The sequence below is a fragment of the Lissotriton vulgaris genome, chromosome 1_1 (genome assembly GCF_964263255.1).
Source record: "Lissotriton vulgaris chromosome 1_1, aLisVul1.2, whole genome shotgun sequence".
NCBI classification, from domain to species: Eukaryota; Metazoa; Chordata; class Amphibia; order Caudata; family Salamandridae; genus Lissotriton; species Lissotriton vulgaris.
The window spans coordinates 1,558,570,716-1,558,593,576 of NC_141685.1; the positions used below are offsets into that span (position 1 = coordinate 1,558,570,716).

At 45.5% G+C, this 22,861-nt stretch overlaps 1 protein-coding gene across 1 annotated transcript in view; it reads left to right on the plus strand.

The window, feature by feature from the left end:
- Window positions 1-16,364, plus strand: part of LOC147750805 (sodium-coupled monocarboxylate transporter 1-like) — a 277,140-nt gene extending 260,776 nt beyond the window's left edge. Inside the window, exons 14-15 of the mRNA XM_086918021.1 lie at window positions 1,209-1,297; window positions 16,236-16,364. Of these exons, the coding sequence (XP_086774147.1) occupies window positions 1,209-1,297; window positions 16,236-16,340 (194 nt within the window). The 3' untranslated portion in view covers window positions 16,341-16,364. The remainder of the gene's footprint in view (window positions 1-1,208; window positions 1,298-16,235) is intronic.
- Window positions 16,365-22,861: the final 6,497 nt, after the last annotated feature.

Consider the following 22,861-nt stretch of genomic DNA (forward strand, 5'->3'; position numbering starts at 1 on the left):
TTCCTTTGCTCACCGTATCACCTCAGTTTGGAATCAGCCACATGCAAATCACTCTTGAACCTGCTCCTCATAGGAACAGTCCAGCCTGAAATGCCAGGCCTTTTCCACCCTGAACCAGAACACAAGCAAGCAAGGACCGGTTTTGCCATAGTTATGGGATCATCAGCAGGATATTTTGCATTAGAGATGAGACAAATGCTATCTTGTAAGCTAACAAAAACAGATCTCATAGCCTAGGAACTACTGAAGACTTCCAGATGGCTAGACACAACAACAAAGTGAAAAGTATCCCTTTAACCGCATCGCTGAGGCGGTTATTTTCGCGCTACGCGGCTTTTTTCTAAAAGCCGCGTTAGATGACGAGCTCAGCTCGTCATCCGCACACGCCCTCTGTGGCTGATGACGAGCTGAGCTCGTCATCAGCATCGAAGGGGTTAGTGAGAAGCAGAGGAGGGAGGTCTAGTTGTGAGCAAGAGTATTTTTAAGTGTTTAGCTGATGACGTGATCACTATGGAAAAGAGTGGAAGAATGTGGGACAATGTGGGCTTGGGGAACGCCCTTTATCGAACTTTGAGTGTACCCTCAGACAAGCGCTTAGAGACCCCTGGATGATAAGGCTCTCTATAAATCTAAATAAATAAATAAATAAATACCACATGTACCCAATATAAATTCTGTATGAGCACTGTTGTAAAATTCCCTTGCATGCGTGGGATGAAGGAACATTGGGGTTATCCGATGTAGCGCTCATAGCATGGTGTGGATTAGAACAATCGCACCATACAAATCATACAAAAGGTGATGAGAAGAATGCTTGCAAACAGTCCAACCACTGGCAATTACTCAGGGTAGCATTTCAACTCATCATTTTTCACCCACTGTTCCAATCCAGACAAAGGCTCGCCTTATGCCTACCAGTACAGACTCTGATGCTCATGGGGACATTCTGACCCGATTTGCCAGGTGAAGCCTCTTTCAGAAGGGACCACAAGCAATCCCAGACCGGTTTCATCCTTGTTAGACCTCGTTAGTGGGTTTGTGGGTTACCGCAAATTAAATACTTCAGAAATCCAAAATATTGTCAATGCCAGAATATCTGCAAATACACCAAGCACGTATTAGACGAGCATAGCATGATCTTTGAAAGAAGTTTGTGGGAGTGCCAGGAATATTTTCTGATTTTCTGTTTTGTACTCTTCCATGTTTAGGCGGGACAAAGCAACATATAGACCGGAAATTCCTTCTTTGTAGGGAAGATTTGTCTTTTGACATCTTCACATGCTGTAAAAAAGAGAAAGTAAGTATATCAATATCAAATTGCACAATTAATTACTCTAATTATAAGAATTGTCTTTTTTTTTGCTTTGACTGTAAAATAGAATTTCCTGAATTGCTCCTCAACATTTCTTTGATAACCAAATGGTAAGAATTCTAGCATGTTGCAGTGCCAAAGTTACTAAAAGTGTCTACCAGCCTACTCACGAGGGAATGTTTCACATATACACCTATTATGCTAAACACTTGGTAGACAGAGGTGTTTTCAGACTCTAGTATTTTGATTATGCCACTACAGAAGTCATGTGTTCTTTTAAAAACCTAAACATGCAGTAAACTGCACTTTTTCACATTACTATCAATATGTGACTAAAGATCATCACATTTCTTGCCTTTGGCATTATCACTAAGCAGAAAATCTGTAAACAGTCACTAAATGGATAATATAGCATTCACAGCCTCTAAGACTGAGAACCACTGACTAAATGACACAGTTAGGATGATTCTCTCTTTGATGCCACACAAAGCACAAAATGAGAAATATTTGCATTTTAGTTCCTGGGCATTAGGAAACAGTGCACCAGAATGGACTACAAAGTCAATAGCATTCTTCAGTAACTCTGAAGATTGTAAAGACGCTTTCAGCATAGTGACAAGGATCTTTTACATGGAAGCACTTCAGCTCAGGTATCGATTTTGACTGGTCATCGTATAACTTTTTCATAAAAGTAGCTGAATTAGTGCAAACACAAGAAATTTCACATCAATCTTTATTGAACTTTGTAAGAACGTTTTGCTGCAGCATTCCAAGTGACACTGCATTCCATGTTTACCAAACATCTGGTGTCATGTTTTCACCACTATCTTTTCACAAATACCTGCCACTACACATTGCATTGAATGTTTAAAGCATGGGATGTTTGGCAATTTACCTACAATCAATACTGACTTGCTAGAAAAGGGGGCTGTTCCTGGGTAAATGTGATGGTGCATATTGGGAAAGATTCTTAAGAAACCAACCAATTTTACTGATCAGTGAAATCAAATATAGTCAAAATATCAAATATGATTTTGATATTTCCTGAATCTCTACAGTTTATAAAATAACTAAATAAGACCTAAACATGCTTCTAAACACTGCATCTTTAGACCAAGCACCACACAACTAAGAAAAGCAGAATGAAGAAAAAACAATAATTTAGTGACATCCCTGAACAACAAAACACAAGCAGAATGTTAGCCCAGTCTTTCTTGCTGCTGCCTTGTATAACAAAATTACATTGTATTGGCCCTTTCAGGAAGAAATAAAAATGACTCTTTCACTCAGCTTTTTCTCTATTTGAATGGCACTTAGTTTGTGGTTGTGAAGGTGTATTTTCAGTGTGTTTACACTGGCGATGGCTATTTTCCTTTTGGTGGGGTTTTATCAGTTATTATAGGTTTAAGCCTAAAACCAGATAGCCTATCTATACTAATATAATAAAGAGAGAGCCCAAACCTTTGAGGCGGGTAATCTCAGGAACCAGATCACCAATCACAACACCCAATACAGCGTTGGAAAGGGCAGTTGCAGCAGAAGGACATAGGCTATGCAGACGCCCACCATATACTTTTAAAAGGTAAAAGAACCGTGCCAGCAAAGTAGTCCCTTGTGGGAGTGTCTGCGTTGTGCTGTGGGCGTGTGCTGGGGGCGTGACAAACGCTGGGGGCGTGTGGTACGTTCCGCCCTTCATGCCATGTCTCATATCGTGTGCTGTGGGCGTGTGCTGGGGGCGTGGTGTGCGGGGCACGGGATTATGGGAAAAAAAGCGAGCGGTGTGCCCAATATTTCATTGTTTTTTCTTCCCAGGTTCTGTACATTCCAGCTCCAGGTGTCCACCCTGCTCCCTTTAAATACCCCTGCACCCCATAATCATAACCCACCCTTACTCCTTAAAATACCCCAGCACCCTTAAACACTAACCCATCTTAACCCTATAAATATACCCTGTACCACAAAACCCAAACCTATCCCTATACCATAAAAATACCCCTGTACCCCAAAACCCAAACCTAGCCCTGAACCCTATAAATACCCCTGTACCTCAAAACCCAAACCTACCCCTGAACCCTAAAAATACCCCTGTACCCCAAAACCCAAACCTATCCCTGAACCCTAAAATACCCCTGTACCCCAAATCCTAGCCCTGAACCCTTAAAATACCCCTGTACCCCAAAACCCAAACCTAACCCTGAACCCTAAAAATACCCCTGTACCCCAAAACCCAAACCTAGCCCTGAACCCTTAAAATACCTCTGTACCCCAAAACCCAAACCTACCCCTGAACCCTAAAAATACCCCTATACCCCAAAAACCAAACCTAGCCCTGAACCCTAAAAATACCCCTGCACCCCAAAACCCATACCTATCCCTAAACCCTAAAACTACCCCTGTACCCCATAACCCAAAACTATATCTGAACCCTTAAAATACCCAAACACCCCAAAACATATACCTCAGTACCCGAAAACATATACCCCTATACCCATACTTACCTTATCCAAACATTTTAAAAAAACATGCTTTTACGGTTCATGCATTTACAATGAATTTCGTTGTAAATGTATGCGTGGTAAAAGCATATAAAATGTAATGCCATGCGTTATAATGGCATTGCGGAGTCATGGTACTTTCGTAATGAAAGTATGCGGAGTGATGGTATGCGGAAAGAAAGTTGCGGAATAATGGGTGTTTACCCTCCCCCGGTAAGTACATTGGTTGCACGGCGGCCCACATCTCCAGCAACATACTCATATTTTTTCTCCACCGATTTGAAAAATGCACAGGTCTCTCTCATTGATGGCCAGCATGACATACACTTTTAGACACACCTTCCGCCAGAAGTTCTAGAATTGCGAACTTTAGAGCTGGGGAGCTACGTTCGAATCTCGGCATCAGCTCAACATCCTGTGATTCCAGGCAAATCGCTTTGTCTCCACGTGCCTACCACAAATAAATGTGTTCTTCTGTAATGTAAATTGTGCTCATGCCATGTTGTCGAGTTTGCGCTATATAATATTGCAAGGAAAAATAAAGTAGGGAAACTCGAGTTCACACACTACTGAACGCGCACGCTTAGGTGCATCAGCAGTGCCCTGTGAATCGGAGCGTTTCACAGGCATGTCACAGATAAGAAATGCTATCAAAATGAAATCCTACAAAACAATATACTACTGGCCGGCAGCAATTCATACCCGGACAACGTCGGGACGGGCTGCTAGTTTCAATTAATGTAGGGGGTGCCCATGAGGTGCCGCCTGCACCCCGGGGACTACCACCTCCCCAGGAGAAACATAAGTAAAGTCATGTGGGGGGCCCGCAGAGCCCCCCCTGCAGCCCAGGGGACCACCACCTTCCCAGGGCAATTGGTTACAATTAGTGCAGGGGAGGCCTGTATGGCCTCCCCCGCAGCCTCAGGGACTGCCACCTCCCCTGGGCTAATGTAATAGGGGGCCTCGCTAACCCCCTGCCCCAGGGGCCACCATCTCCTCTGGGCTTTTTCATTTTGACATGGGGGGCTTCACGGACCTCCGGGCCACGGGGACCACTACATCCCTGGGCCAAACATCTTTTTATGAAATGGGAGGAGGGATGCATGGCCTCCCTCCCAGGCCATTCTCAGCCCCAGGGACTGCCACCTCCAGGGGCAGGCCATTAATCAAGGAAGAAGGGGGCCGGGTACCCCCTCCTCTCCTGGAGCCATACATGGTCCTGGGTACCGCCATCCCACCAGGGCCAGCTCCTGCTATGTCCCAGGCTATTTAATATGGCTTGGCGGGAGCTTCACCGCTCATGCCAAGCCATAGCAAACTGCACTCACTTTCAGCAAACAAAAGCATTGAAAATGCTCTTGCTTACTGAAAGTGAGCACAATTGTTTTGGCAGAGAGGGAGCTGTATGTTAGCAGCTCCCTCTGTGTCAAAGCAATGCCGGCTTTTGCAGAAGATGAGGAGCTGGCAGGGACCATGGGGGGGGCCTTGAGGCTTCCCCCATCGTCCCAGCGGTGAGTGGATGCCCTGGAGGCACCCACTTTAAATGACCAGGCCTGAGCATGTGGTCCCCAGGGTCGAAATTGGCCCAGGAGGTAGGGTACTCACCCCCCTCCCTAATTTACTTTTTTAAAAAGCCACCATCCCATTATAAAAAAAACAGACCAGCAAGTCGCCGGAGCCCCATCCACTTTCTGCCCCACTCTGCAAATGCATCTCTTGGAGCACAACTGGTTGAGGGATGAAGTCCCCTTGGCTGCAGGGGGTGCACCACTCTGCAGATGTGCCTCCTGGCACACTGCTGGTAGGGGGATGAAATCCCCTTGGCTCCAAAGGGTCCTTGGGGGTCATCTAGCCCTCCTGTTACCTGTAAGTAACCTCACAGAGCGCGACTGCTGAGAGGGCTTCAGAGACCACACACCCTTTCTCCACCACTCTGCAAATGCACCCCCTGGTGCAATGCCGGTTGGAGGGTGAAGTCCCCTTGCCTTTCGAGTGTCTTTGGGGGCCAACAAGTCCACCTGACACCTTCCGTAAATCCCACTCTGCGTGATTGCTGAGAGGTCTTTGGAGGACATGCCCCCTTTCTCCAACACTCCAAAAATGTGCCTCCAGGCACACTGCTGGTTGGAGGATGGATTTCCTTTAAGACGCTGAGGGTCCTTAAGGGCCAACAAGCCCTCCTGTTACCTCCAGTAACTTCGACACGGCAGGATTCCTGACAGCTGGTCAGAGGCCCTGTCCCCTTTCTCCACCCCTCTGCAAATGCATATATAATTTAAAACACCTTAGAAATTCACTTGAAAAAAAAAACAAAGGTAAGAGGAATGTTATAGTTAGGAAATAGAATTTGAAAAACCTTAGAAATTCACTTTTAAAAAACCCAAAGGTTACAGGGTCGTTATAGTTAGTAAATAGAAGTTAAAAGAAAACTTAGAAATTCACCAAAAAAAGACAAAGATTCATGGGACTTTATAGTTAGACTCAGATTTAACTTGCACAAAACCAGTGAAATTCAGCATTTATAGTTACCTGAGCTAACTATACCTTACGCCACGCCCCTGATTATGGCCTCACATACATCACTCATGACAGGGTCGGTAACATCACTGATAATCATTTGATATGTCCTTGGGACCACTGCCTGCTCTTAAAAAATATTTTCACAAACACTGACAAAGGGGAAGGCACCCCATGGGGATACCTTTCCGTTTGTGAGTGGTTTACCACCTACTTGAAGTAGGTTGTAAACTGCGAGAGTTTTGCGACCGCAAATGCAGTCGCAAAACAATCATACATTGTATTAGGACTCGATATTAAGAAGGAACGCATTTGCCACGCCTTTTCCAAATAGCGAGTCGCAAACTATATTTTGCAAGTCGGTAACAGGTTAGTGAATCATAAAATATGGTTTGTGCATGGGGCAGACCAATTTTTCGGTCGTAAACAGGCCGAATTCCAGTTTGCGACCGTAAAAAATGGTCATACATCTGCCCCCATGACACATAAGACAGACAAAAATTCGGTTTTGCTAAAAGTTGCAAATATAAAAGGACAGGTCGAACCTGTTAAAAATAACCAGTTAAAATTAGAGATTTTATGAACTTGAATCGAAGAGTTTTATAAAAAGGCCAAATGAATACAACGTGCAAATATTGCAAGTTGAAAGCTGATCACAGGAGCATAGGGACAATACAGAGTGCTTATATCATGTTCTCTCAGGATAGAGCAGCTGAACAAACAAAACCCAACCTGAAGTAAGTCACTAAACTACACTGATAATTTGGCATTTCATAAAGAAGCTTGGACTCTACCCCAGGTACTGTTCTTACCATGACGAATTTCCTGTATGATGGCTTGGTCAGGGCTGTGGCTTCCCTCTCGGCGGCCACCCTTAGAATAAAGGTCTGCCTCAACCAAACAATGACTCATTTAACGATGCTCAGTGGGTTGGAAAATAACTCTGGTCTCCCAAAGGGCCCTAACATTTTCCTTGATATAAACAAGCCAAGGAATATTGTGCATGTTGTCCAACTTCATACAATCTGTAATAACTAACCGATTGAAACTTAATTCTGCCTTCAACCAGAGAGGACACCACAACAAGAGGGGTCGCAACCAAATAAGACCAGTGGCATAGCACATCCTTAGCTCTTCATTCTTTGATCCACCCTTAGGAGTGGCTTAACAAATGTATTCTCCACCACCATTGTTGGGCCTAATTTTGTGTAACCCCCAAATCTCACAGCCACTAATGGAGATTGGGATACGCTTAGCTTTGTAGATTTCCAGAATAATTTTCAATGGCTTTTGGCCAAAATGAGAGGAGAAATCATTTACTCCTGCACATGCCCTCTTTAAACTTCCAATGTTCTTTTTTATTAGGTGATGCCAGTTAAGACCAGAATCTATTAAAATTCCTAGATAGGCAAAATTATCCGCCTAACTTAAAATCTGTCCCGGCTCAGAAAAAGTGGCACTTTTCAGGTTTTTTGCCCCCAGTACTATCACATGCGATTTTTTAAACTGGTAAGTAAATCCAGGCTGCCTATAAAATCAACAAAAAGGTCTAAAACCCCTGCAGCCTTCTGGCAGTGCTGCCAATTAAAACAGCATTGTCTGCATATAAAAGAGCTGGGAGTGGTCTTCCCATGACTCGTGGGACATCTAAGCCATGTACAGAAATACTCTCTCTAGACAATTAATATACATAATAAAATGAAAGGGGGCCAAACTAACAGCCATGCCAGACCCCCGTTCTAAGTGCAAAGTGTTTCGTGTATTTCCCATTACTACCGTAGGTGACTGAAACCATCAACCCACAATGTAGTTCCCTGAGAAAATCCACCAAACTCTGTACCACCTCCATGGACTCCAACTCCATCCAGAGCTTTGTCCCTGTTAACCTTCTCAAAGGCGGAGTTGGGGTTCATGAAGGCAAGATGGTAGGAAGCCCTTTTAGCTCAAATATATTTATTGATTGCAAGATGGAGGTTAAGATTCTGCTCCACAGTGCCCCTCCCCAGGCAAAACCCATATTGGATATCAGACAGTATGTTGTGTTCCTCAGCCCACTGAGTTAATCTCGTCAGTATGATCCTACCTATGATCTTGACTTCAACATCAATTTTAGAGATATAACAGGCAGCAGCCATAGACAACCTGGTCCAGTGCACTGCTCTCCAGCCACTCCTGCCACCAGCCTAGTCAGCCTCATCAGTCTGCACTTCGCCACCAGAAGACGCCGGTTTGGTTCCGGGTGACCGCCACCTGCTTGAAGTACTCCAACATCCCCTGACCTCTCCTCTTCCATTTGTGCCCATATTTTATTTTGTTAGCTTATAGTTTTATTTCTCTTTATTTCTCTTGTGCCCTCTTTTTGCTCTATTTGCACTCACTTGCAGTCATAGCACCCTCCTGCCTTTTTCCGGCTCTTGCCGTACCGTTCCCCGTACTCCCACCTCCCTGCTAGCCTCTCCCAGGACTATAATTGCAGAGCGCTGAGTGACCCAAATGAGCAGCCCTAGACCTCCTGGTCCAGTGTGCCACTCTCCAGCCACTCACTTTGCCACCAGAAACCAGAAGATGCCGGTTTGGTCATGTGTGGCTGCCACCTGCTTGACGACCTCCGATGTCCCCTGACCTCTCCTCTTCCATTTGTACCTCTATTTTATTTTGTTAGCTTTTAGCTTTATTTCTTTTTATTTCTCTTGTGCCCTGTTTTTGCCCTAGTTGCGCTGGGTAACTTGCTTGCAGTCTTGCCCCTTCCCGCATTGTTTCTGCTTCCACTGTACTGGTTCCCCACCCTTCCACCTCCCTGCTAGCCTCTCCCACCTCCCAGGACCACAAATGCAGGCTGCCTTGCGGCCATGCACCGGTGTGCCAAAGGGAAGCCTGTTTGCACCAGTACCACACCCAGCAGCAGGACCCCAGCCCCTCCTGCCACCCTCCAATACACTGCCAAGGAACTCCTGGGCCTTGACCCTGGATACCAAAATGTCAGATGGGTCTCCTCCGCTTCTCATTCGACCTAAGGACCCTTCATTACCGACATTGCCATTTCTCCTGCACCACAACCAACAAAGGAGCCTGCGCTTTCCCCACCAAGATGACCATAAATGACCCGGAAAAGCTCTAATGTATCCTGCTCAACACCCACTCCCTTTGCAAACACTCCATAGAAATCTGGGACACCATCACTACCCTTTCCACAGACGTTGCCTTCATCAACAAAACGTGGCTCCGACCCTCGTTGAACCCTGGCATCACCACTGCCATTCTCGATGGCTACAAACTGGTACACCGAGACCGCACCAACAAACAAGACTTCCAGCTACAGACAGACGTGAAGACCACGATAGGGGGCACCTTCTCCTACAGACCCCCGGGACTCCGACCAACTTTCTGCGACACCATCTACAACCTCATTATACCCCTAGTCATCGACTCCCACCACTACGTCCTACTCTGCAACCTCCATTTCCACATTGATGACCCCAACAAAGCCAACTCCATCGCCCTCCTAGAGAACCTAAACAACAAAGACCTCACTCAACTGATCACTTATCCCGCGCACAAGGCTAGACACACACTTGACCTCATTTTCACTTCCAGCAACAGAATAAATTCAACTAGGCCAAGGAACTCCCCTGGATGGACCACACCATCGAACACCTCACCATCTTTGACGCTCAGCACATCATCACTAAGCGTCACACCTCCTCCCACTACAGTTTCCAGATCTCAGGGGAATCAGGCCCTCACCACCACCTAACTAACTAGGACTTAGCAGAGCTCGACCAGGCCATCCAGAACTTCTCTACCTGGATCACTAACTGCGTCAACAGTTTCACCACCCCACCCCCCCCCAACCCCCCCTGAAATCTACTAAAAACTACAAAACCACAATACAAGTCAGCTGGTACACCCCAGAGGCCAAGACCAACAAGCAGGTGCGGCGGGACAGGTAAGTGCGGTGGAGCGGTGGGTTGGGGCAGGTGAGGGCAGTTGACGGGATAGGGAAAATAAAAAAATGAATAAAACCACTTACCTTGCGCTCCCTGCATCGTTGATTCCACATACTCATAAGATCATGGCTGATGTTTTGGCCCTAGATCATTTTAAAAGGATTCCATGGCTGGCCTATCTGATGAAGGCATTCGCAGATATAGGACGACCAGAGCTCTTTACCTCTCCCACAGACATTAAGATCCAGGACATCGACATTGTTAAAAAGCAATTCATGGGGAGGGCAAGAGCACGTCGTGAGGAAAGGGAACTAGCGAAGCCAGCGGTGAGGAGACACTATTTACTTGTTAACTCATTTGCACTAGCACCTTACCTTGGTTTCGTCACTATTCAATTCCAAAGGTTCCTTCTAATTAAGTTCAGGTTTAATGTGTTACATTTTTATTTGGGGAATTTTAAAACATGGGAAAAACCTGAACTAGCCCCACCCTGTAGTTGTGATAATTTTTCCACTCAAGACACCATGCACTTTGTTATGTTTTGTGGTTTTTATTTAGAGCCAAGAAAAAAATACCTGGTACCGGTATTGAAGGAGGCTGGTTTCACTCAAGTGAGACCAGCCCTGCTCTACTTACAATTATTGACCAACCCACGCATTACTTTTTGTATGGCTAACTTCTTGGTGGCGGCAACTAGAATTAAAAAACATATTCATTAGATTAATGACCCCTGTATAAATGTGTAAACTAAGATGCAAGACCCTGGTGTTTTACTAAATGAATTACTTTTTAATATTCCCACGTATGCTCTGATTTGCCTGTTGTAAATGATTTGTAAATAATTGCACTGTATATATTTTATAATGTATGAAACGAGGTTCAACTGGGGCACCTGCTATGTTTATATTTGTAAGTTCTTCCCTTCAAGATTACATTCTTTGTGAAAGCAGCACCAGGGCCAGAATCAAACCTCATTTTTTTCCAAGAAGAGTCTCACATTTTGCCAAAAACATCTACCCAGCTGCAGAGAGTTATGACCAAAACATGTGCATATAGTCATATATGGACTGCACACTAGCCTACCTTGGGAGGGATGCCCTCAGCCTCAACCAATGAATGGGGGACGTCAGACAATAATAAAGAGGCCTCAGGGTAAAGACCTGAAGGAGGCATTGAGTCCTGTTTTAGACCCTGCTTTTTCTGGGCTCTAATGATTACTAGAGGTTTGATAATGTCTAGTTTAGAAATGGTTACTCTTGGTGAATGTGAAGGTAAGATGGGCCTGTACCCGCACAGACCTTGGTGGTGTGTTTGGTGCTTGGCTGGTTAGGCCAGAGGACTTTGCTGGTTTTCATTGCATTGAGGGGGCTACGTCCATAGCTCTGTCACTGTAGAATGTTTTCTAGACTGTCTCCATACATGCAATGGAGTAAACCCATCTGGTTATGGAGAGCAATTGAAGGGCATGTAGTCTAGGGGTGGAGGAGGATTTAGGGGGTGGTGTGAGCTGCTGGTTCCTAATCAAATGTGTAAATGTAAATGTACTGGATTTGTAAAGCGCACTGCTGCCCGTAAGCGTCCTGGCGCTGAAGACCGCTGGGGAACCCGTCCTGGCTTTCCCTGTGAGATGGTCCCTTCTGGGTATCTCCAAGGTGAAGCCAGGCATCCCCGGCATCTGTGGGGGGCCGTTGTAGAGATGAGGCAAGCTTAATGCCCAGAGTTGCCGAGTGTGATCCCTGGTTAGAGTAGGCACCGAGGCGAGAATTATCGAGTCCGTTGACCCTGGTCCACGACCCTGCCGCGTCGGGAATTGAACCCTGGTCTCGGGCCGTTCTCTGCTTCCGGGTCTGCCGCCTCTAACCAGTGAGCCACACCACTCCACACTATGCAGTGTTGTCTTAAGGATTTGAGGGCCCGGGCAAAACACATTTCGGGGGGTCCTGTAAGTGACACATTTTTATTTGATTACCCATTTCTTAACGCAATCCCTCATGAAGCCAAACATTACTAAATTATGTGTTAAATTTACCAGGACCACACAAAACATTGTATTATGTGTTGCCTGGGACCCCCCCAAACCTTAAGATGACATGCGCTATAGATACAGAGTTGAAAGGTAGAGTCTGACATGGAGTTACAGAGGTTTGAGAGGTTTAGAAAGATGATATCATACACTGATAGTCAAAAAGACAGAATGTTCACTTTTCCAAGGGAACCCTTAGAAAGTGGGAGCCCTGGGTGATTCCCCACTGTTCCCATGCCTTAAAACATGTCTGAATCAATGGTGGCTCCTTGAAGGCCTGCTCATTTCTGCAGTGGCGCTCAATCATCAGCCAGCAGCCTATGCATAAGGGAGAGCTTTACCACAAAAGAGACGCTCTGAAGGCTGATGAGGAGAGGCATAAACCCATTGTTCTTAAGTTCCCTCTGCCCCTAATCTTCACTTTCATCAGATCAGAGGCGGTCGGTAAGGCTTTTCTCCTGGCACAGGCTTTTCTCCTGGCACAGTCTTAGCTCCAACCCTGGCAGACTGCTGCTGCCCCGGTGAATTTTGGGGCCATAATGTGTTTGACATCTGTGCCCCTGTTCTGAGCTCTATCTCTTCCAATTACAGTGCAGCCCCACAGCACTGAAAGTGCTGTTTGTCGGCCTGGCAGTAATGATGCTGCTGGCAGGGGTATCACAGGGAGAGGCAATGATTCATAACCCTAGAGCTGCAGTGATACATTGTCCTGTTCATGATGGACGCAGCCTGCTTCCTAAAGTTGGCATATTTATTTTGTATGTTTGTGCCTTGCCCCGGAAACAGCCCCGGGCTAATCACAGATAGCACCTCAAAGTGCTGCTCTGGCAGTTATTGGCTGTGCCCTGAAAACACACACGCTCAATTAGTCAGTACTTCTGACTGTTTACGTACCGCCTATCACCAGCTAGGTCTTGTGGGACCGCTTTCTAGCAAGTGCCTTAGTTACCTAGCTCCCTTCTACTCCTTTTATCCACTTTGGAAGGACTAACCTTGAGTCAAACCTCAGAACTCAGGTCACTCACACATGTTACCTGTATCACATGCCTTATTTCTGTCTGCCTATACATGTATTCATGACGTTGATAGAGCACCGGTGTGAAATCTCCCAGGAGCTTCTGGGTACTAGCTTACAATATAGTTGTAATAAGCACCATATTTGGTTGTGTTGAGACGGGAGGCTCAAAGCTTTACATGGTCTGACTTCTGGCACTGCTGTCAACTAGCAGTTAGCAGCATGTTGGTGGGAACAGGGTGGACTAGTGAGATTTGGGTAGAGGTTTGGTGATATCTTATGTCGGAGGCACGTAGAGTTCAGAGCAGCGGGTCCTCCTGGGTTGATTACTACAGCTGCAAGAAACTTAGCACTAATACTCCAATGTGCATCAAATTCTCTGGGCCATGCATGAGATTTGACTCCCCAATCTTGTCTGTTCATGGTCGTGGGTGGATGGCTCAATATGACGTAAAACAGTGGAGTTTGTGTGCAAACCTTGTTACAAGTAGATTGCTCTAGTACAACCCTGAGAACTTTCTCCCATGTTTCTGCTACTAGAAGCCCCCTTTACCTTGTCTTCTCTGGGGCTCAGAGCCCAAGAAAGGGTTAACTGATCTGAGTTCAGATTGACTTGCAGAATTTACACTGCACTTGAGCTGATGGATTGTGCGGGTGCGTGAATTACAAGATGACGGGAGATGTCACAGTCATGCCATGGATGAGTAGTAAGGGGCTGGGGGAGCAGAAAGTATTAACTATGTGTTGAGACATGTAGGTGTGGTCTGTGTTAAAATTCATCCATTTCCCCGTCCCAGAGCTGCAGATCTCATGCCCCCAGGACCTGGCCCACCTGGGGACTATGGTCTAAACAAGTGCAGGAGACAGAGCTTGTTTTTTTACGTGGATTGTGGCAAAATATTAAAGAAATGCTTTTTTGCCCAGGTGGGGGCCCTCATGGACCCCAGGGCTAGGGAGTCAGGGTATTCCTACACTGCGTCCTTTTCTTTTTGTTATACATTTTTGGGGGGACTCGGCTGAAGCCACGTCCCAAGATGGCTACCAACACTTCCTTGCTGAAGGAATGGAAAAATGGGGGTTGAAGCATTTTATGGCACTACTTTCCGTCTGTGCACATGGACTTCTTTTCAGTAACATTTATTTTAATGATCTGACGTAATAGATATTTATGTGCTCTTTTAAAAGAACTTCATATTATTTTTTCCTATTGTGCATTACTTACTTCTCTGCCTCGGTATTTGCATTCCATTTGCCTGCCTCTACCTAATCTCCTTCCGCTGGCATTTCTCTTCCATGGAGCTATCAAACAAAGCTGCTGTGCATGGGGCCTTGAAATTTGTCCCTGGGGCCAATATCCATCCTAGAGGGATACACACCTTAGGGCACTTGGTCTTCTGAAACAAGCTGTGACCCACCTTTTCAGAGGCATAACGGAGGCCCCTGCAATCCCCGTGATTTGGCTGGGGCCCCAGGATTCTTTGCTTTTGCAAGGGGCCCTTTCTGCCTTTAAACCATGCCATTGCATGCCTGGCAGAATGTATGCAATGACATTGAATAGAAAACATAAATTCTCAATAAATCCTCTCTGCTTCCCTAAGCAGAAAAAATACAGATAAGCAACACTGTTAATTTAATTTGCATAGCAGAGCCCAGCAAAAGTTACTTCAGGAGCCTTATTTTGGAAAGTGCCCCAGGGGAGTGTGTGCCCGCTTTGTGTGCCCCAGGGGCACTTTGGTATTACAGAAAGGGCTGTAGATATATTGCGCCAGCACTAGCACCATAGGGTGTTCCCTCATTTGCGTGGGGGTGTAGGCCCATGCAAATGAGGGAATCCCTTTGCCTCTGCGCCTTCGCCGTTTTATAGACGCAGAGGTAAAGAAGCTGTCAGGTGCCACACTAACAGTGCACCACCGGGAATTGGCGCACTGCCAGTAAGCTCCCTGATAGAAACTGTCTGGAGGGGCCCCACAGACATCCCCTTGCAAGCGGGTGTAGTCACTCACTACACCTGCCTGCAAGGGGATCTCTAATACACCTTAAAAGTGCAGGCGGGTTGCCGCCTGCACTGTGAAACACAGAGCGGCTGCTTCATAGTCGCTCTGTATTTCACTTCAAAGTCGCTCTGTATTTCACTTGAATAGACTGCCCCCAGGGCAGTACGACTTATCTGCTGCCTTGGGGGCAGCTCTTTCAATATGATGCGGCGCATTCTCCTTGTTTGCTCAGGGTCCACGTTTTGAAATGTGTGCCTTGCAAACAAAGAGCGTGCACCATATTCTGTAATATGGCCCCAGGTGTCTATGTCAGGGGCGAAATGCAGGCCCCCGCAGCATGGGATGCCCCAATGCTTCAGGGGGCTCTTTTGAGCCCAAATCCAATGAATATCTGAGCAGTCTGGGTGACTCCCCTTATCGCATTCTGCAGGGAGGTCCCATCATTTTGCGCTATGCCACTGACTTGTGGTGGGTCTGTTTCAAGGTGTTAAGAGGTGGCTCTCGTTCGTATTTTCACATTCAGGTTAAACTGCACATACAAACGTGTTGTTATAGAGGGTTTCTTAAGACAGACCATGATCTATCAGCTCAGCTTCTTTCATGTTTACGGATCCTATGCAATGCCCCAGGTCTGCGTCACAGAAGGTTGTTGCTGTTTTCTTGCTTTATGTGCTATGCATTGCTACCAGCTGTCCCACCATCATCTTCCTAGAGGCCATGAGTACATGGACAGTAAACGGTACAGACGAGCAGTACAGGAGACACCTAGGAACCACATGCACCCTGGTATCCGAGAAAACACAACCAAACAGAAACACTTACATATATTAATTTATCGTTTTCCTTCATTGGGTTTTATAATATCTATTTGCATTTTCATCTATAGTTTTTGTTCATTTGCTTATTGAAACATATGTTACATTTTGTTTCAGAAATATGCAGTTGGAGATTTACATATGTCCCCATATCCGGATCAGAAGCAACTCGGTGGAAGTGATAACCCCGCCTTTCAACATGCTGAAGTAGATTTTAAATAAAATAAAATGCAATGGACAACTTTCCCACAACATGATTTGACTCTTTTTTAAAATGTTTCATGGCATAAGCCATAGTGATGTAAGGATAATTCGTGTCGCTAAATCCGAAAAATGTGGACGCCGTTTGCATTACTTGAACAAATGAGCATAGTCTGCCAATTATTTCGGTTGGTTGAAATAACTGCCATTGCAGCAGTATTTGCTTTGCGTGGACCAGTGTAAAAAGGATACACTCTTATTATTATTTGCAATTGCAAACGCGTTCAAAGGGTCAGCATTTGATTGTTTCCAGTGTTGTCTTCTGCTCTTAGACCCTAATCTCCGCCACCCGGGCCAAAATGATAAATAAGACAATTTATTCATATGTAATTAACTCCCTTTAACGTTATTTAGTGTCCAATGGATTCCTACTAATGTTCAGGCCTAGAACCAGTTAAATAAAGAGGCAACACAAAACAGAAGATCAGAGATTCCCTTAGCATCACTCTGCCTGTGCTTTAATCTTTAGAAATTCAACAAAATGTCTGAAAAAAGGCTGACAATCACAACGATATTTTGTATGTCTTTGTGTGTTGTGTAAAAACTAAAAGACAGGTTTAATGTTGTAATTGTTGACCCACTACAGTAGGCAGCTCACCTGAATAATTTGAAAGTCTTCATTTTGATTCATAGTTACTTTTGCCACTGACATTTCATAATTTTCATGACACCCTCAGCATTCCATGGGAGGTCTCCTGTGCATCCAGCGTGAGACATTTCACTGCTGCACACAAGACGGCACGTGATCATGTCTTCAATAAAATACTACATGTCAGAGAATAAAAAGTGGCAATATTTCAGAAGTTAATGTTGAACGCAAACAAATATACCATGGACCACATGTACGATCCTAAATTGCACTCGCAAATGGGCAATCAGCCCGTTTATGATCGCAATTTAGGGCAAGGCCATGTACAAACCTCATTTTGCGAATCAGTAAATTTTATCGATTCTCGAAATGAGGTTTGCGACTCACTATTAGGAAGGAGCATGCCAAGGGCGTCTCTTCCTAATAGCGACTCGCATTTGTATGTATAAATGTTTTCGGATCGCAATTGTGGTCACAAAACACTCGCAATTTACCACCTACTTCAAGTGGGTGGTAAACCATTCGCAAAAGGAAAGGGGTCCCCAGGGGATCCCTTCCCCTTTGTGAATGGGTCAAAAACTATTTTTTAAGAGCGGGCAGTGGTCCCAGGGATCTAAGTCATTATTAGTAGCTGCAAAACCGACAACGTTGGCAGGATGACTCAGCTTCTGCTCCTCTGCACCATTCTGGAGCCCAGAGAGAACTGCAAACCAGAGTCAGAAGATCAAAACATGTTGCTTCTACTCAAACAAATCCTACTATTGTCCCAGCCAGTTCCACTTCTGAATAGTCTTATGATACAAACTGCTGCCATGCAGACCCCTGAACTGTTGACAGTCTTATCCCTTATACTTTTAGAGAAGGTCATGGCCATAGACAGCAATCTAAAAAACAGCTTTCTCTGGAACCAATATAGTTTTTCAGACAACCAACGATTAGCAAATTTCACAGCACATGGAACTGAACTGCAGAGTGGAATTTCATGAGAGGCAATTAGAGTTTGATCTTTCTGAAAGAGACTTAACTAGCATAGGGTCATCTGAGACTTTCTCCTCACAGGTTTCCTGAAATTCTATTTGCAGTCAACATAGAACGCCAAAAATGTTGAAGTTTTCATATTTTTGCAAATCCACAAATGTTCATACCAAAGAGATTTGTTTGGAGTATGACATGCAGTGTACCCGTATTAATGCAGGAGAACTTGGTTGTGAGCTTCATCCTTAGGTGGAATCTCTGGGAGGAATTTTCTGGAAGAAGTTTACATAGAATGGTAACAAGTTGGAATGACCAACCGAGGAATTTTGGATTAATGCATTGCCTGAGTTCACAATGTTTATTATTTTTGGAAGGAACATTTTGACTGAAGTCTACATAGAATGTCTGTCATAAGGAACTACGTATGCCTTGGACCCTTGTCTTCTTGATTGAATTTTGACAGACACCAGTGAAAGAAAGAAGCTGCCCTGAGGAAGCCTTTGTTAAGGTGAAACGTGTTGGCTGCGCTTTTGTTTTTTAGATGAAGAACCTGAATTAAAAGATGAAACACGCACAAAAAGGATCTACTAGTCATACTTTGGACTGACTATATATATACATGTTTGGTTATTGCCTCTCTTTTTGAGTGTAAAAAGTTCATAAGTCTGGATGATGTTGTGGTATGCCTTTAAAAAAAATTGGGGAAGTGTAGAGGAGATGATAGAATCACCCTCCTGAACTAGACTTGTAAACAATGGGATTCTATAAATGTGAGTGGTGACTAATTTTATATGATTTTGTATATTTTCTAAACTCGTGGATACACTGCAATGTGAAAATTAGGCCTCTCTGCGGGTGGCAGAATGAGGGCACTGTGTGTTTTTAAAATACCCCTCACACACTATGAATCCCATAGTGTCATTCTCCCATCATTGGGGTCTTCCCGTCCCTCTACGGGGCGAGGCGTGCTTCGACCTACGAGTGACGCGGGAGCACTTATATTTTTGACAATAGGCTATGTGATGTGATGAGGATAGTGATATGTGTTAGGGAGTGTAGGGACCTATTTACGTGAATGGTAGTGTAAAAAAAGGTAAAAATTCAGTTAAATAGGTCCCTACACTCCCTAGCACGCCCGCCCCGTAGAGGGATGGGAAGACCCCAATGATGGGAGAATGACACTATGGGATTCATAGTGTGTGAGGGGTATTTTAAAAACACACAGTGCCCTCATAATTATTATTGGGGAGGGGGTTCGCGTGGCCCCCCTCCCTGGCTACTTCTGGCCCGAGAACCCCATCCCCCGGGGCCTGGCCACCTCATTGGAGACCGTGGGGGGAGCACAATGCCCCCACATTCCCAGCCGGCTCCTCGCCTCCTGCAGGAGCCATCATTGCTTTTCCACATGGGGAGCAGCGAACATGCTGCTCCCCATGTGGAAAAGCAATCTGCTCTCGTTTCAACGAAGCAAAGCAGTTTGCAATGACAGGGTGGGAGCTCCCGCCCTGTCATTGCAAACTACAGTGTCCTGGGAGTGGGCACCCCGGGACACTGCAGGAGTCAGCCCTGGGGGCATGGCGGTCCCCAGGGCCATGACAGGCTCCACCACTTACAAAGCCTGTGGCTGGTGGTCCCTGGGGCTTGGGGATCCGTCACAGACCCCCTAATTAGAATACCTTGTGCCCCGGAGAGGTGGCCGTCAATGGGGCGTGTGGGGGGCTCAAGCCGCCCGCAGATTAAAAAAAAAAAAAAGCCCCAAGGTCCCCGGGGCTGCAGGGGGGCCCTGAGCCCTCCGCATATATTCTAAGCAAGCCTTTTAGCCCACACACACATGAATATTGAGGCACTGGTCGGTGGTGGTCCCCGGGGCTCGGGGGGCTGTGAGCTCCCAGTACATAACTTTATAAAGCCTCAGAGGGTGGCGGTCCTCGGGGGCCCTCTGAGCCCCCCATTCACATAAGTATATAGCCCCCGGGACTTGGCCCCCCTGGGGGCTAATTACCACCGAAGCGCTGGAGCCCGCACTACGGGTTTCTTTTTTATCTGCAGGATACTCGCACCATGCGTGGATTTTGCCGATTTAAAAAAAATAATAATATTTTGGGGCCCCCTGAGCAGGCCTAGGGGATCAGGGTATTTCTACCCTGCCCCCTTTTTGCATTGTGCGCGTTTTTTTCTTAGGTTTCTTGTGCCTGATTTGGAGTGTTGTCAGCCAATTAGCATACAGCTCGTGCTCGGCAGGGTGCACTTAGGGTGCGCTGATCCTTTGCGCCAATAGATATATATGTGGTTTTACTTTTGATTTTCTCAGGAACTACTGAACAGATTTACACCATTTAAACAAAAGGCAGGACTCTGAACCAAGGGCTACCTTTCTGCCAAATTCGGTGTAATTCCATTAAGCAGTTCGGGCTGTAGCTGCGACTAAATGTTCATATGGAAAATTGCATGGGGAAAACACATTTTGGGACCCCTCTTTTTTCTCGGCCCCTGCTTGAAAAATCACCCCGAGACTTTCAGGATAGAAACGCACTGGAGCGCCCTACGAGTTCTGAAAATTTTGCGAAGATTCGTCAACCGATGCCAAAGTTATTGGGAATAGAATGTTGCAGATTTCCTATGGAGAATAGGTCCTAACTATAACTACGCCATTCCCAAACTTAGCAGGGGGGAGACAGAGAAAAAAATCCAAAGGCAGATGGAGTTCAAAATTGTTTTAGAGTTGGACAGCAAGGTTCCACATGGCCTCAATAATACTGAGGACTTGCATCATTTTCTATAGATTGTCAACTAAGTGGGACCAAGCAAGCAAAGTTGACCCCAGTGATTGGTACCTGAGTTCCCTGTGACTTGTGTGTATACTAGATTTTTCTAAATATTAGGTAGTTCCCACTGCAGCCTTTCTAATCTTTTAGGCTTGCATTACGCACATTCTTTTTTGATATTAAGTATTTTAATGATGGTATTTTTTGAAGTTCAAGCACTTGCACTTAATTAGTTTTATATGTATAAAGAGTAGCACCTTAGCACATAGCACGTTATGGGATTATGCGTTGTTTGCACTATGCCAATAATTGAAAACAATTTCAACATATAGGTGGAGTTTGGCTGAGTATGGATTAATCCAACGATATCTGTATTTATGCAGTGAGAATACTACCTAAACATTAAATATATTGAGCATATTGTTTGCACGCATTTACTGTTTACTTTATGTTATGCAATGGTTTGCCCTTGTTTTTCCTTCAGTTTTTCTCATACAATAACCAGTGAGCTATCCGTTAGTTGTGCAGCAAAAAGTAGATAAACGTATATATATTTTTTTTATTAGGATACTTATTTGGATGCAGGATTTTTGCCACAAAGAATATTAATTTTTATGGTTTTATCTTTGTGGACAAACATGGTCCTTAACTATCAAATCTAGGAGTTTATTGTATTTAGACAATATATATCATCACGATGCATTTACAATGGTGTTTGTCTTTTTTTAAATAATGCATTCATAGAAACACGTTTTTTACATCTTATCGAATTTATATAGCATCAGTTATATTTATGTTGTAAACATGTGCATTTTAAACCATTCATGGTGATTGGATGATTTAAATATAAGAGTCATAATGATATTGGAAAGGAAAACAGACTCAACCATATGCAGAAAAATGTGCAAGTGCTTTTACTATGTTTATGTGTGTTCTACCATGTGGTTTCAGCACACAGCATGCAAAAAAAGATGGCGAAATGCTTTCTCAGATATGTGATCAAGGTGGAGGCAAGTGGTGCCCAAAACGCGTCATTTGAGGAGTAATAAAAATTGAATGCCTACATTCCTGGTGGTTCGTGGTTGTGGTTCGGGAGAACCGAGTCACAAGAAAACAGAAAAAGTGGTTAAAAAACAATAAATGGGGGCAGGGTAGAAACACCCTGACCCTCTAGGCCTGCTCAGGGGGTCTCACAAGGACCCCCAGGGCCAAGAAAAGCATTTTTTTTAAATAAATTTGGCAGAAATCGTGTTGGGTTCGCAAATCCCATCAAAATTATTTTAAAAAAACGAAGCGTGGGCTCCCACACTTCATTTTCAAAAAGCCCCCGGGTGGCCAGGTCTGGGGGGCGCTGCCAATTCATTAGCGGAAGCCACCGGGGGCCCCACAGCCCTAGGGCTGCCACCTCCACAGGGCTGTGAAAAAAGTGTGTCAGGGTTCCCAATCCCCCCCCACACTGCCCCGGGGACCGCCACCTCCCTTGGGTTCTATTTTATATATTCCTTTAAAACCTGTGGGGGGCTCAAACCCCCCCACATGCCTCATGGACCACCACCTCCCAAGGCAATAAATATGGAAATGCTGGGGTATGTTATGGACCCCTGAGCCAGGGGGACCACCACCTCCCCGGGGTTTTGCACTGGGGGGAGATGGGCCACGCGGCCCCCCTCCTGTAGTCATTGATGGCCCTGGGGACCGCCACCCCCCCAGGGTCAGCTCTTGCAGTGTCGTGGGGTGCCAACCTCCAAGACACTGCTGTTTGCTATGACAGGGCGGGAGCCGTGCGGCTCCCACCCTGTCATAGCAACTCTGCTTTGCTTCATTGAAGCGAGAGCAAGGAAACCTCCTCTCGCTTCAATGAAGCAAAGTAGGATTGCTTTTCCACAAGGAGAGCTGCATGTTAGCAGCTCCCCTTTTGGAAAAGCAATGCTGGCTACCGAAGGAGGCGGGGAGCCGGCGGGGCTGGGGCATTGGGGCTCCCCTTATGGTCCCCAACGGAGTGGCCAGTCCCCGGGGGATGGGGTCCCTGGGGCTAGAAGTGGCCTGAGGAGGGGGGCCACGTGCCCCCCCTCCAAATATTTTAAATATAATTTTAAATACTGGCCATGCCCCAGGAAATGGGGTCCCCGGGGCTGAAAATGGCCTCAAGAGGG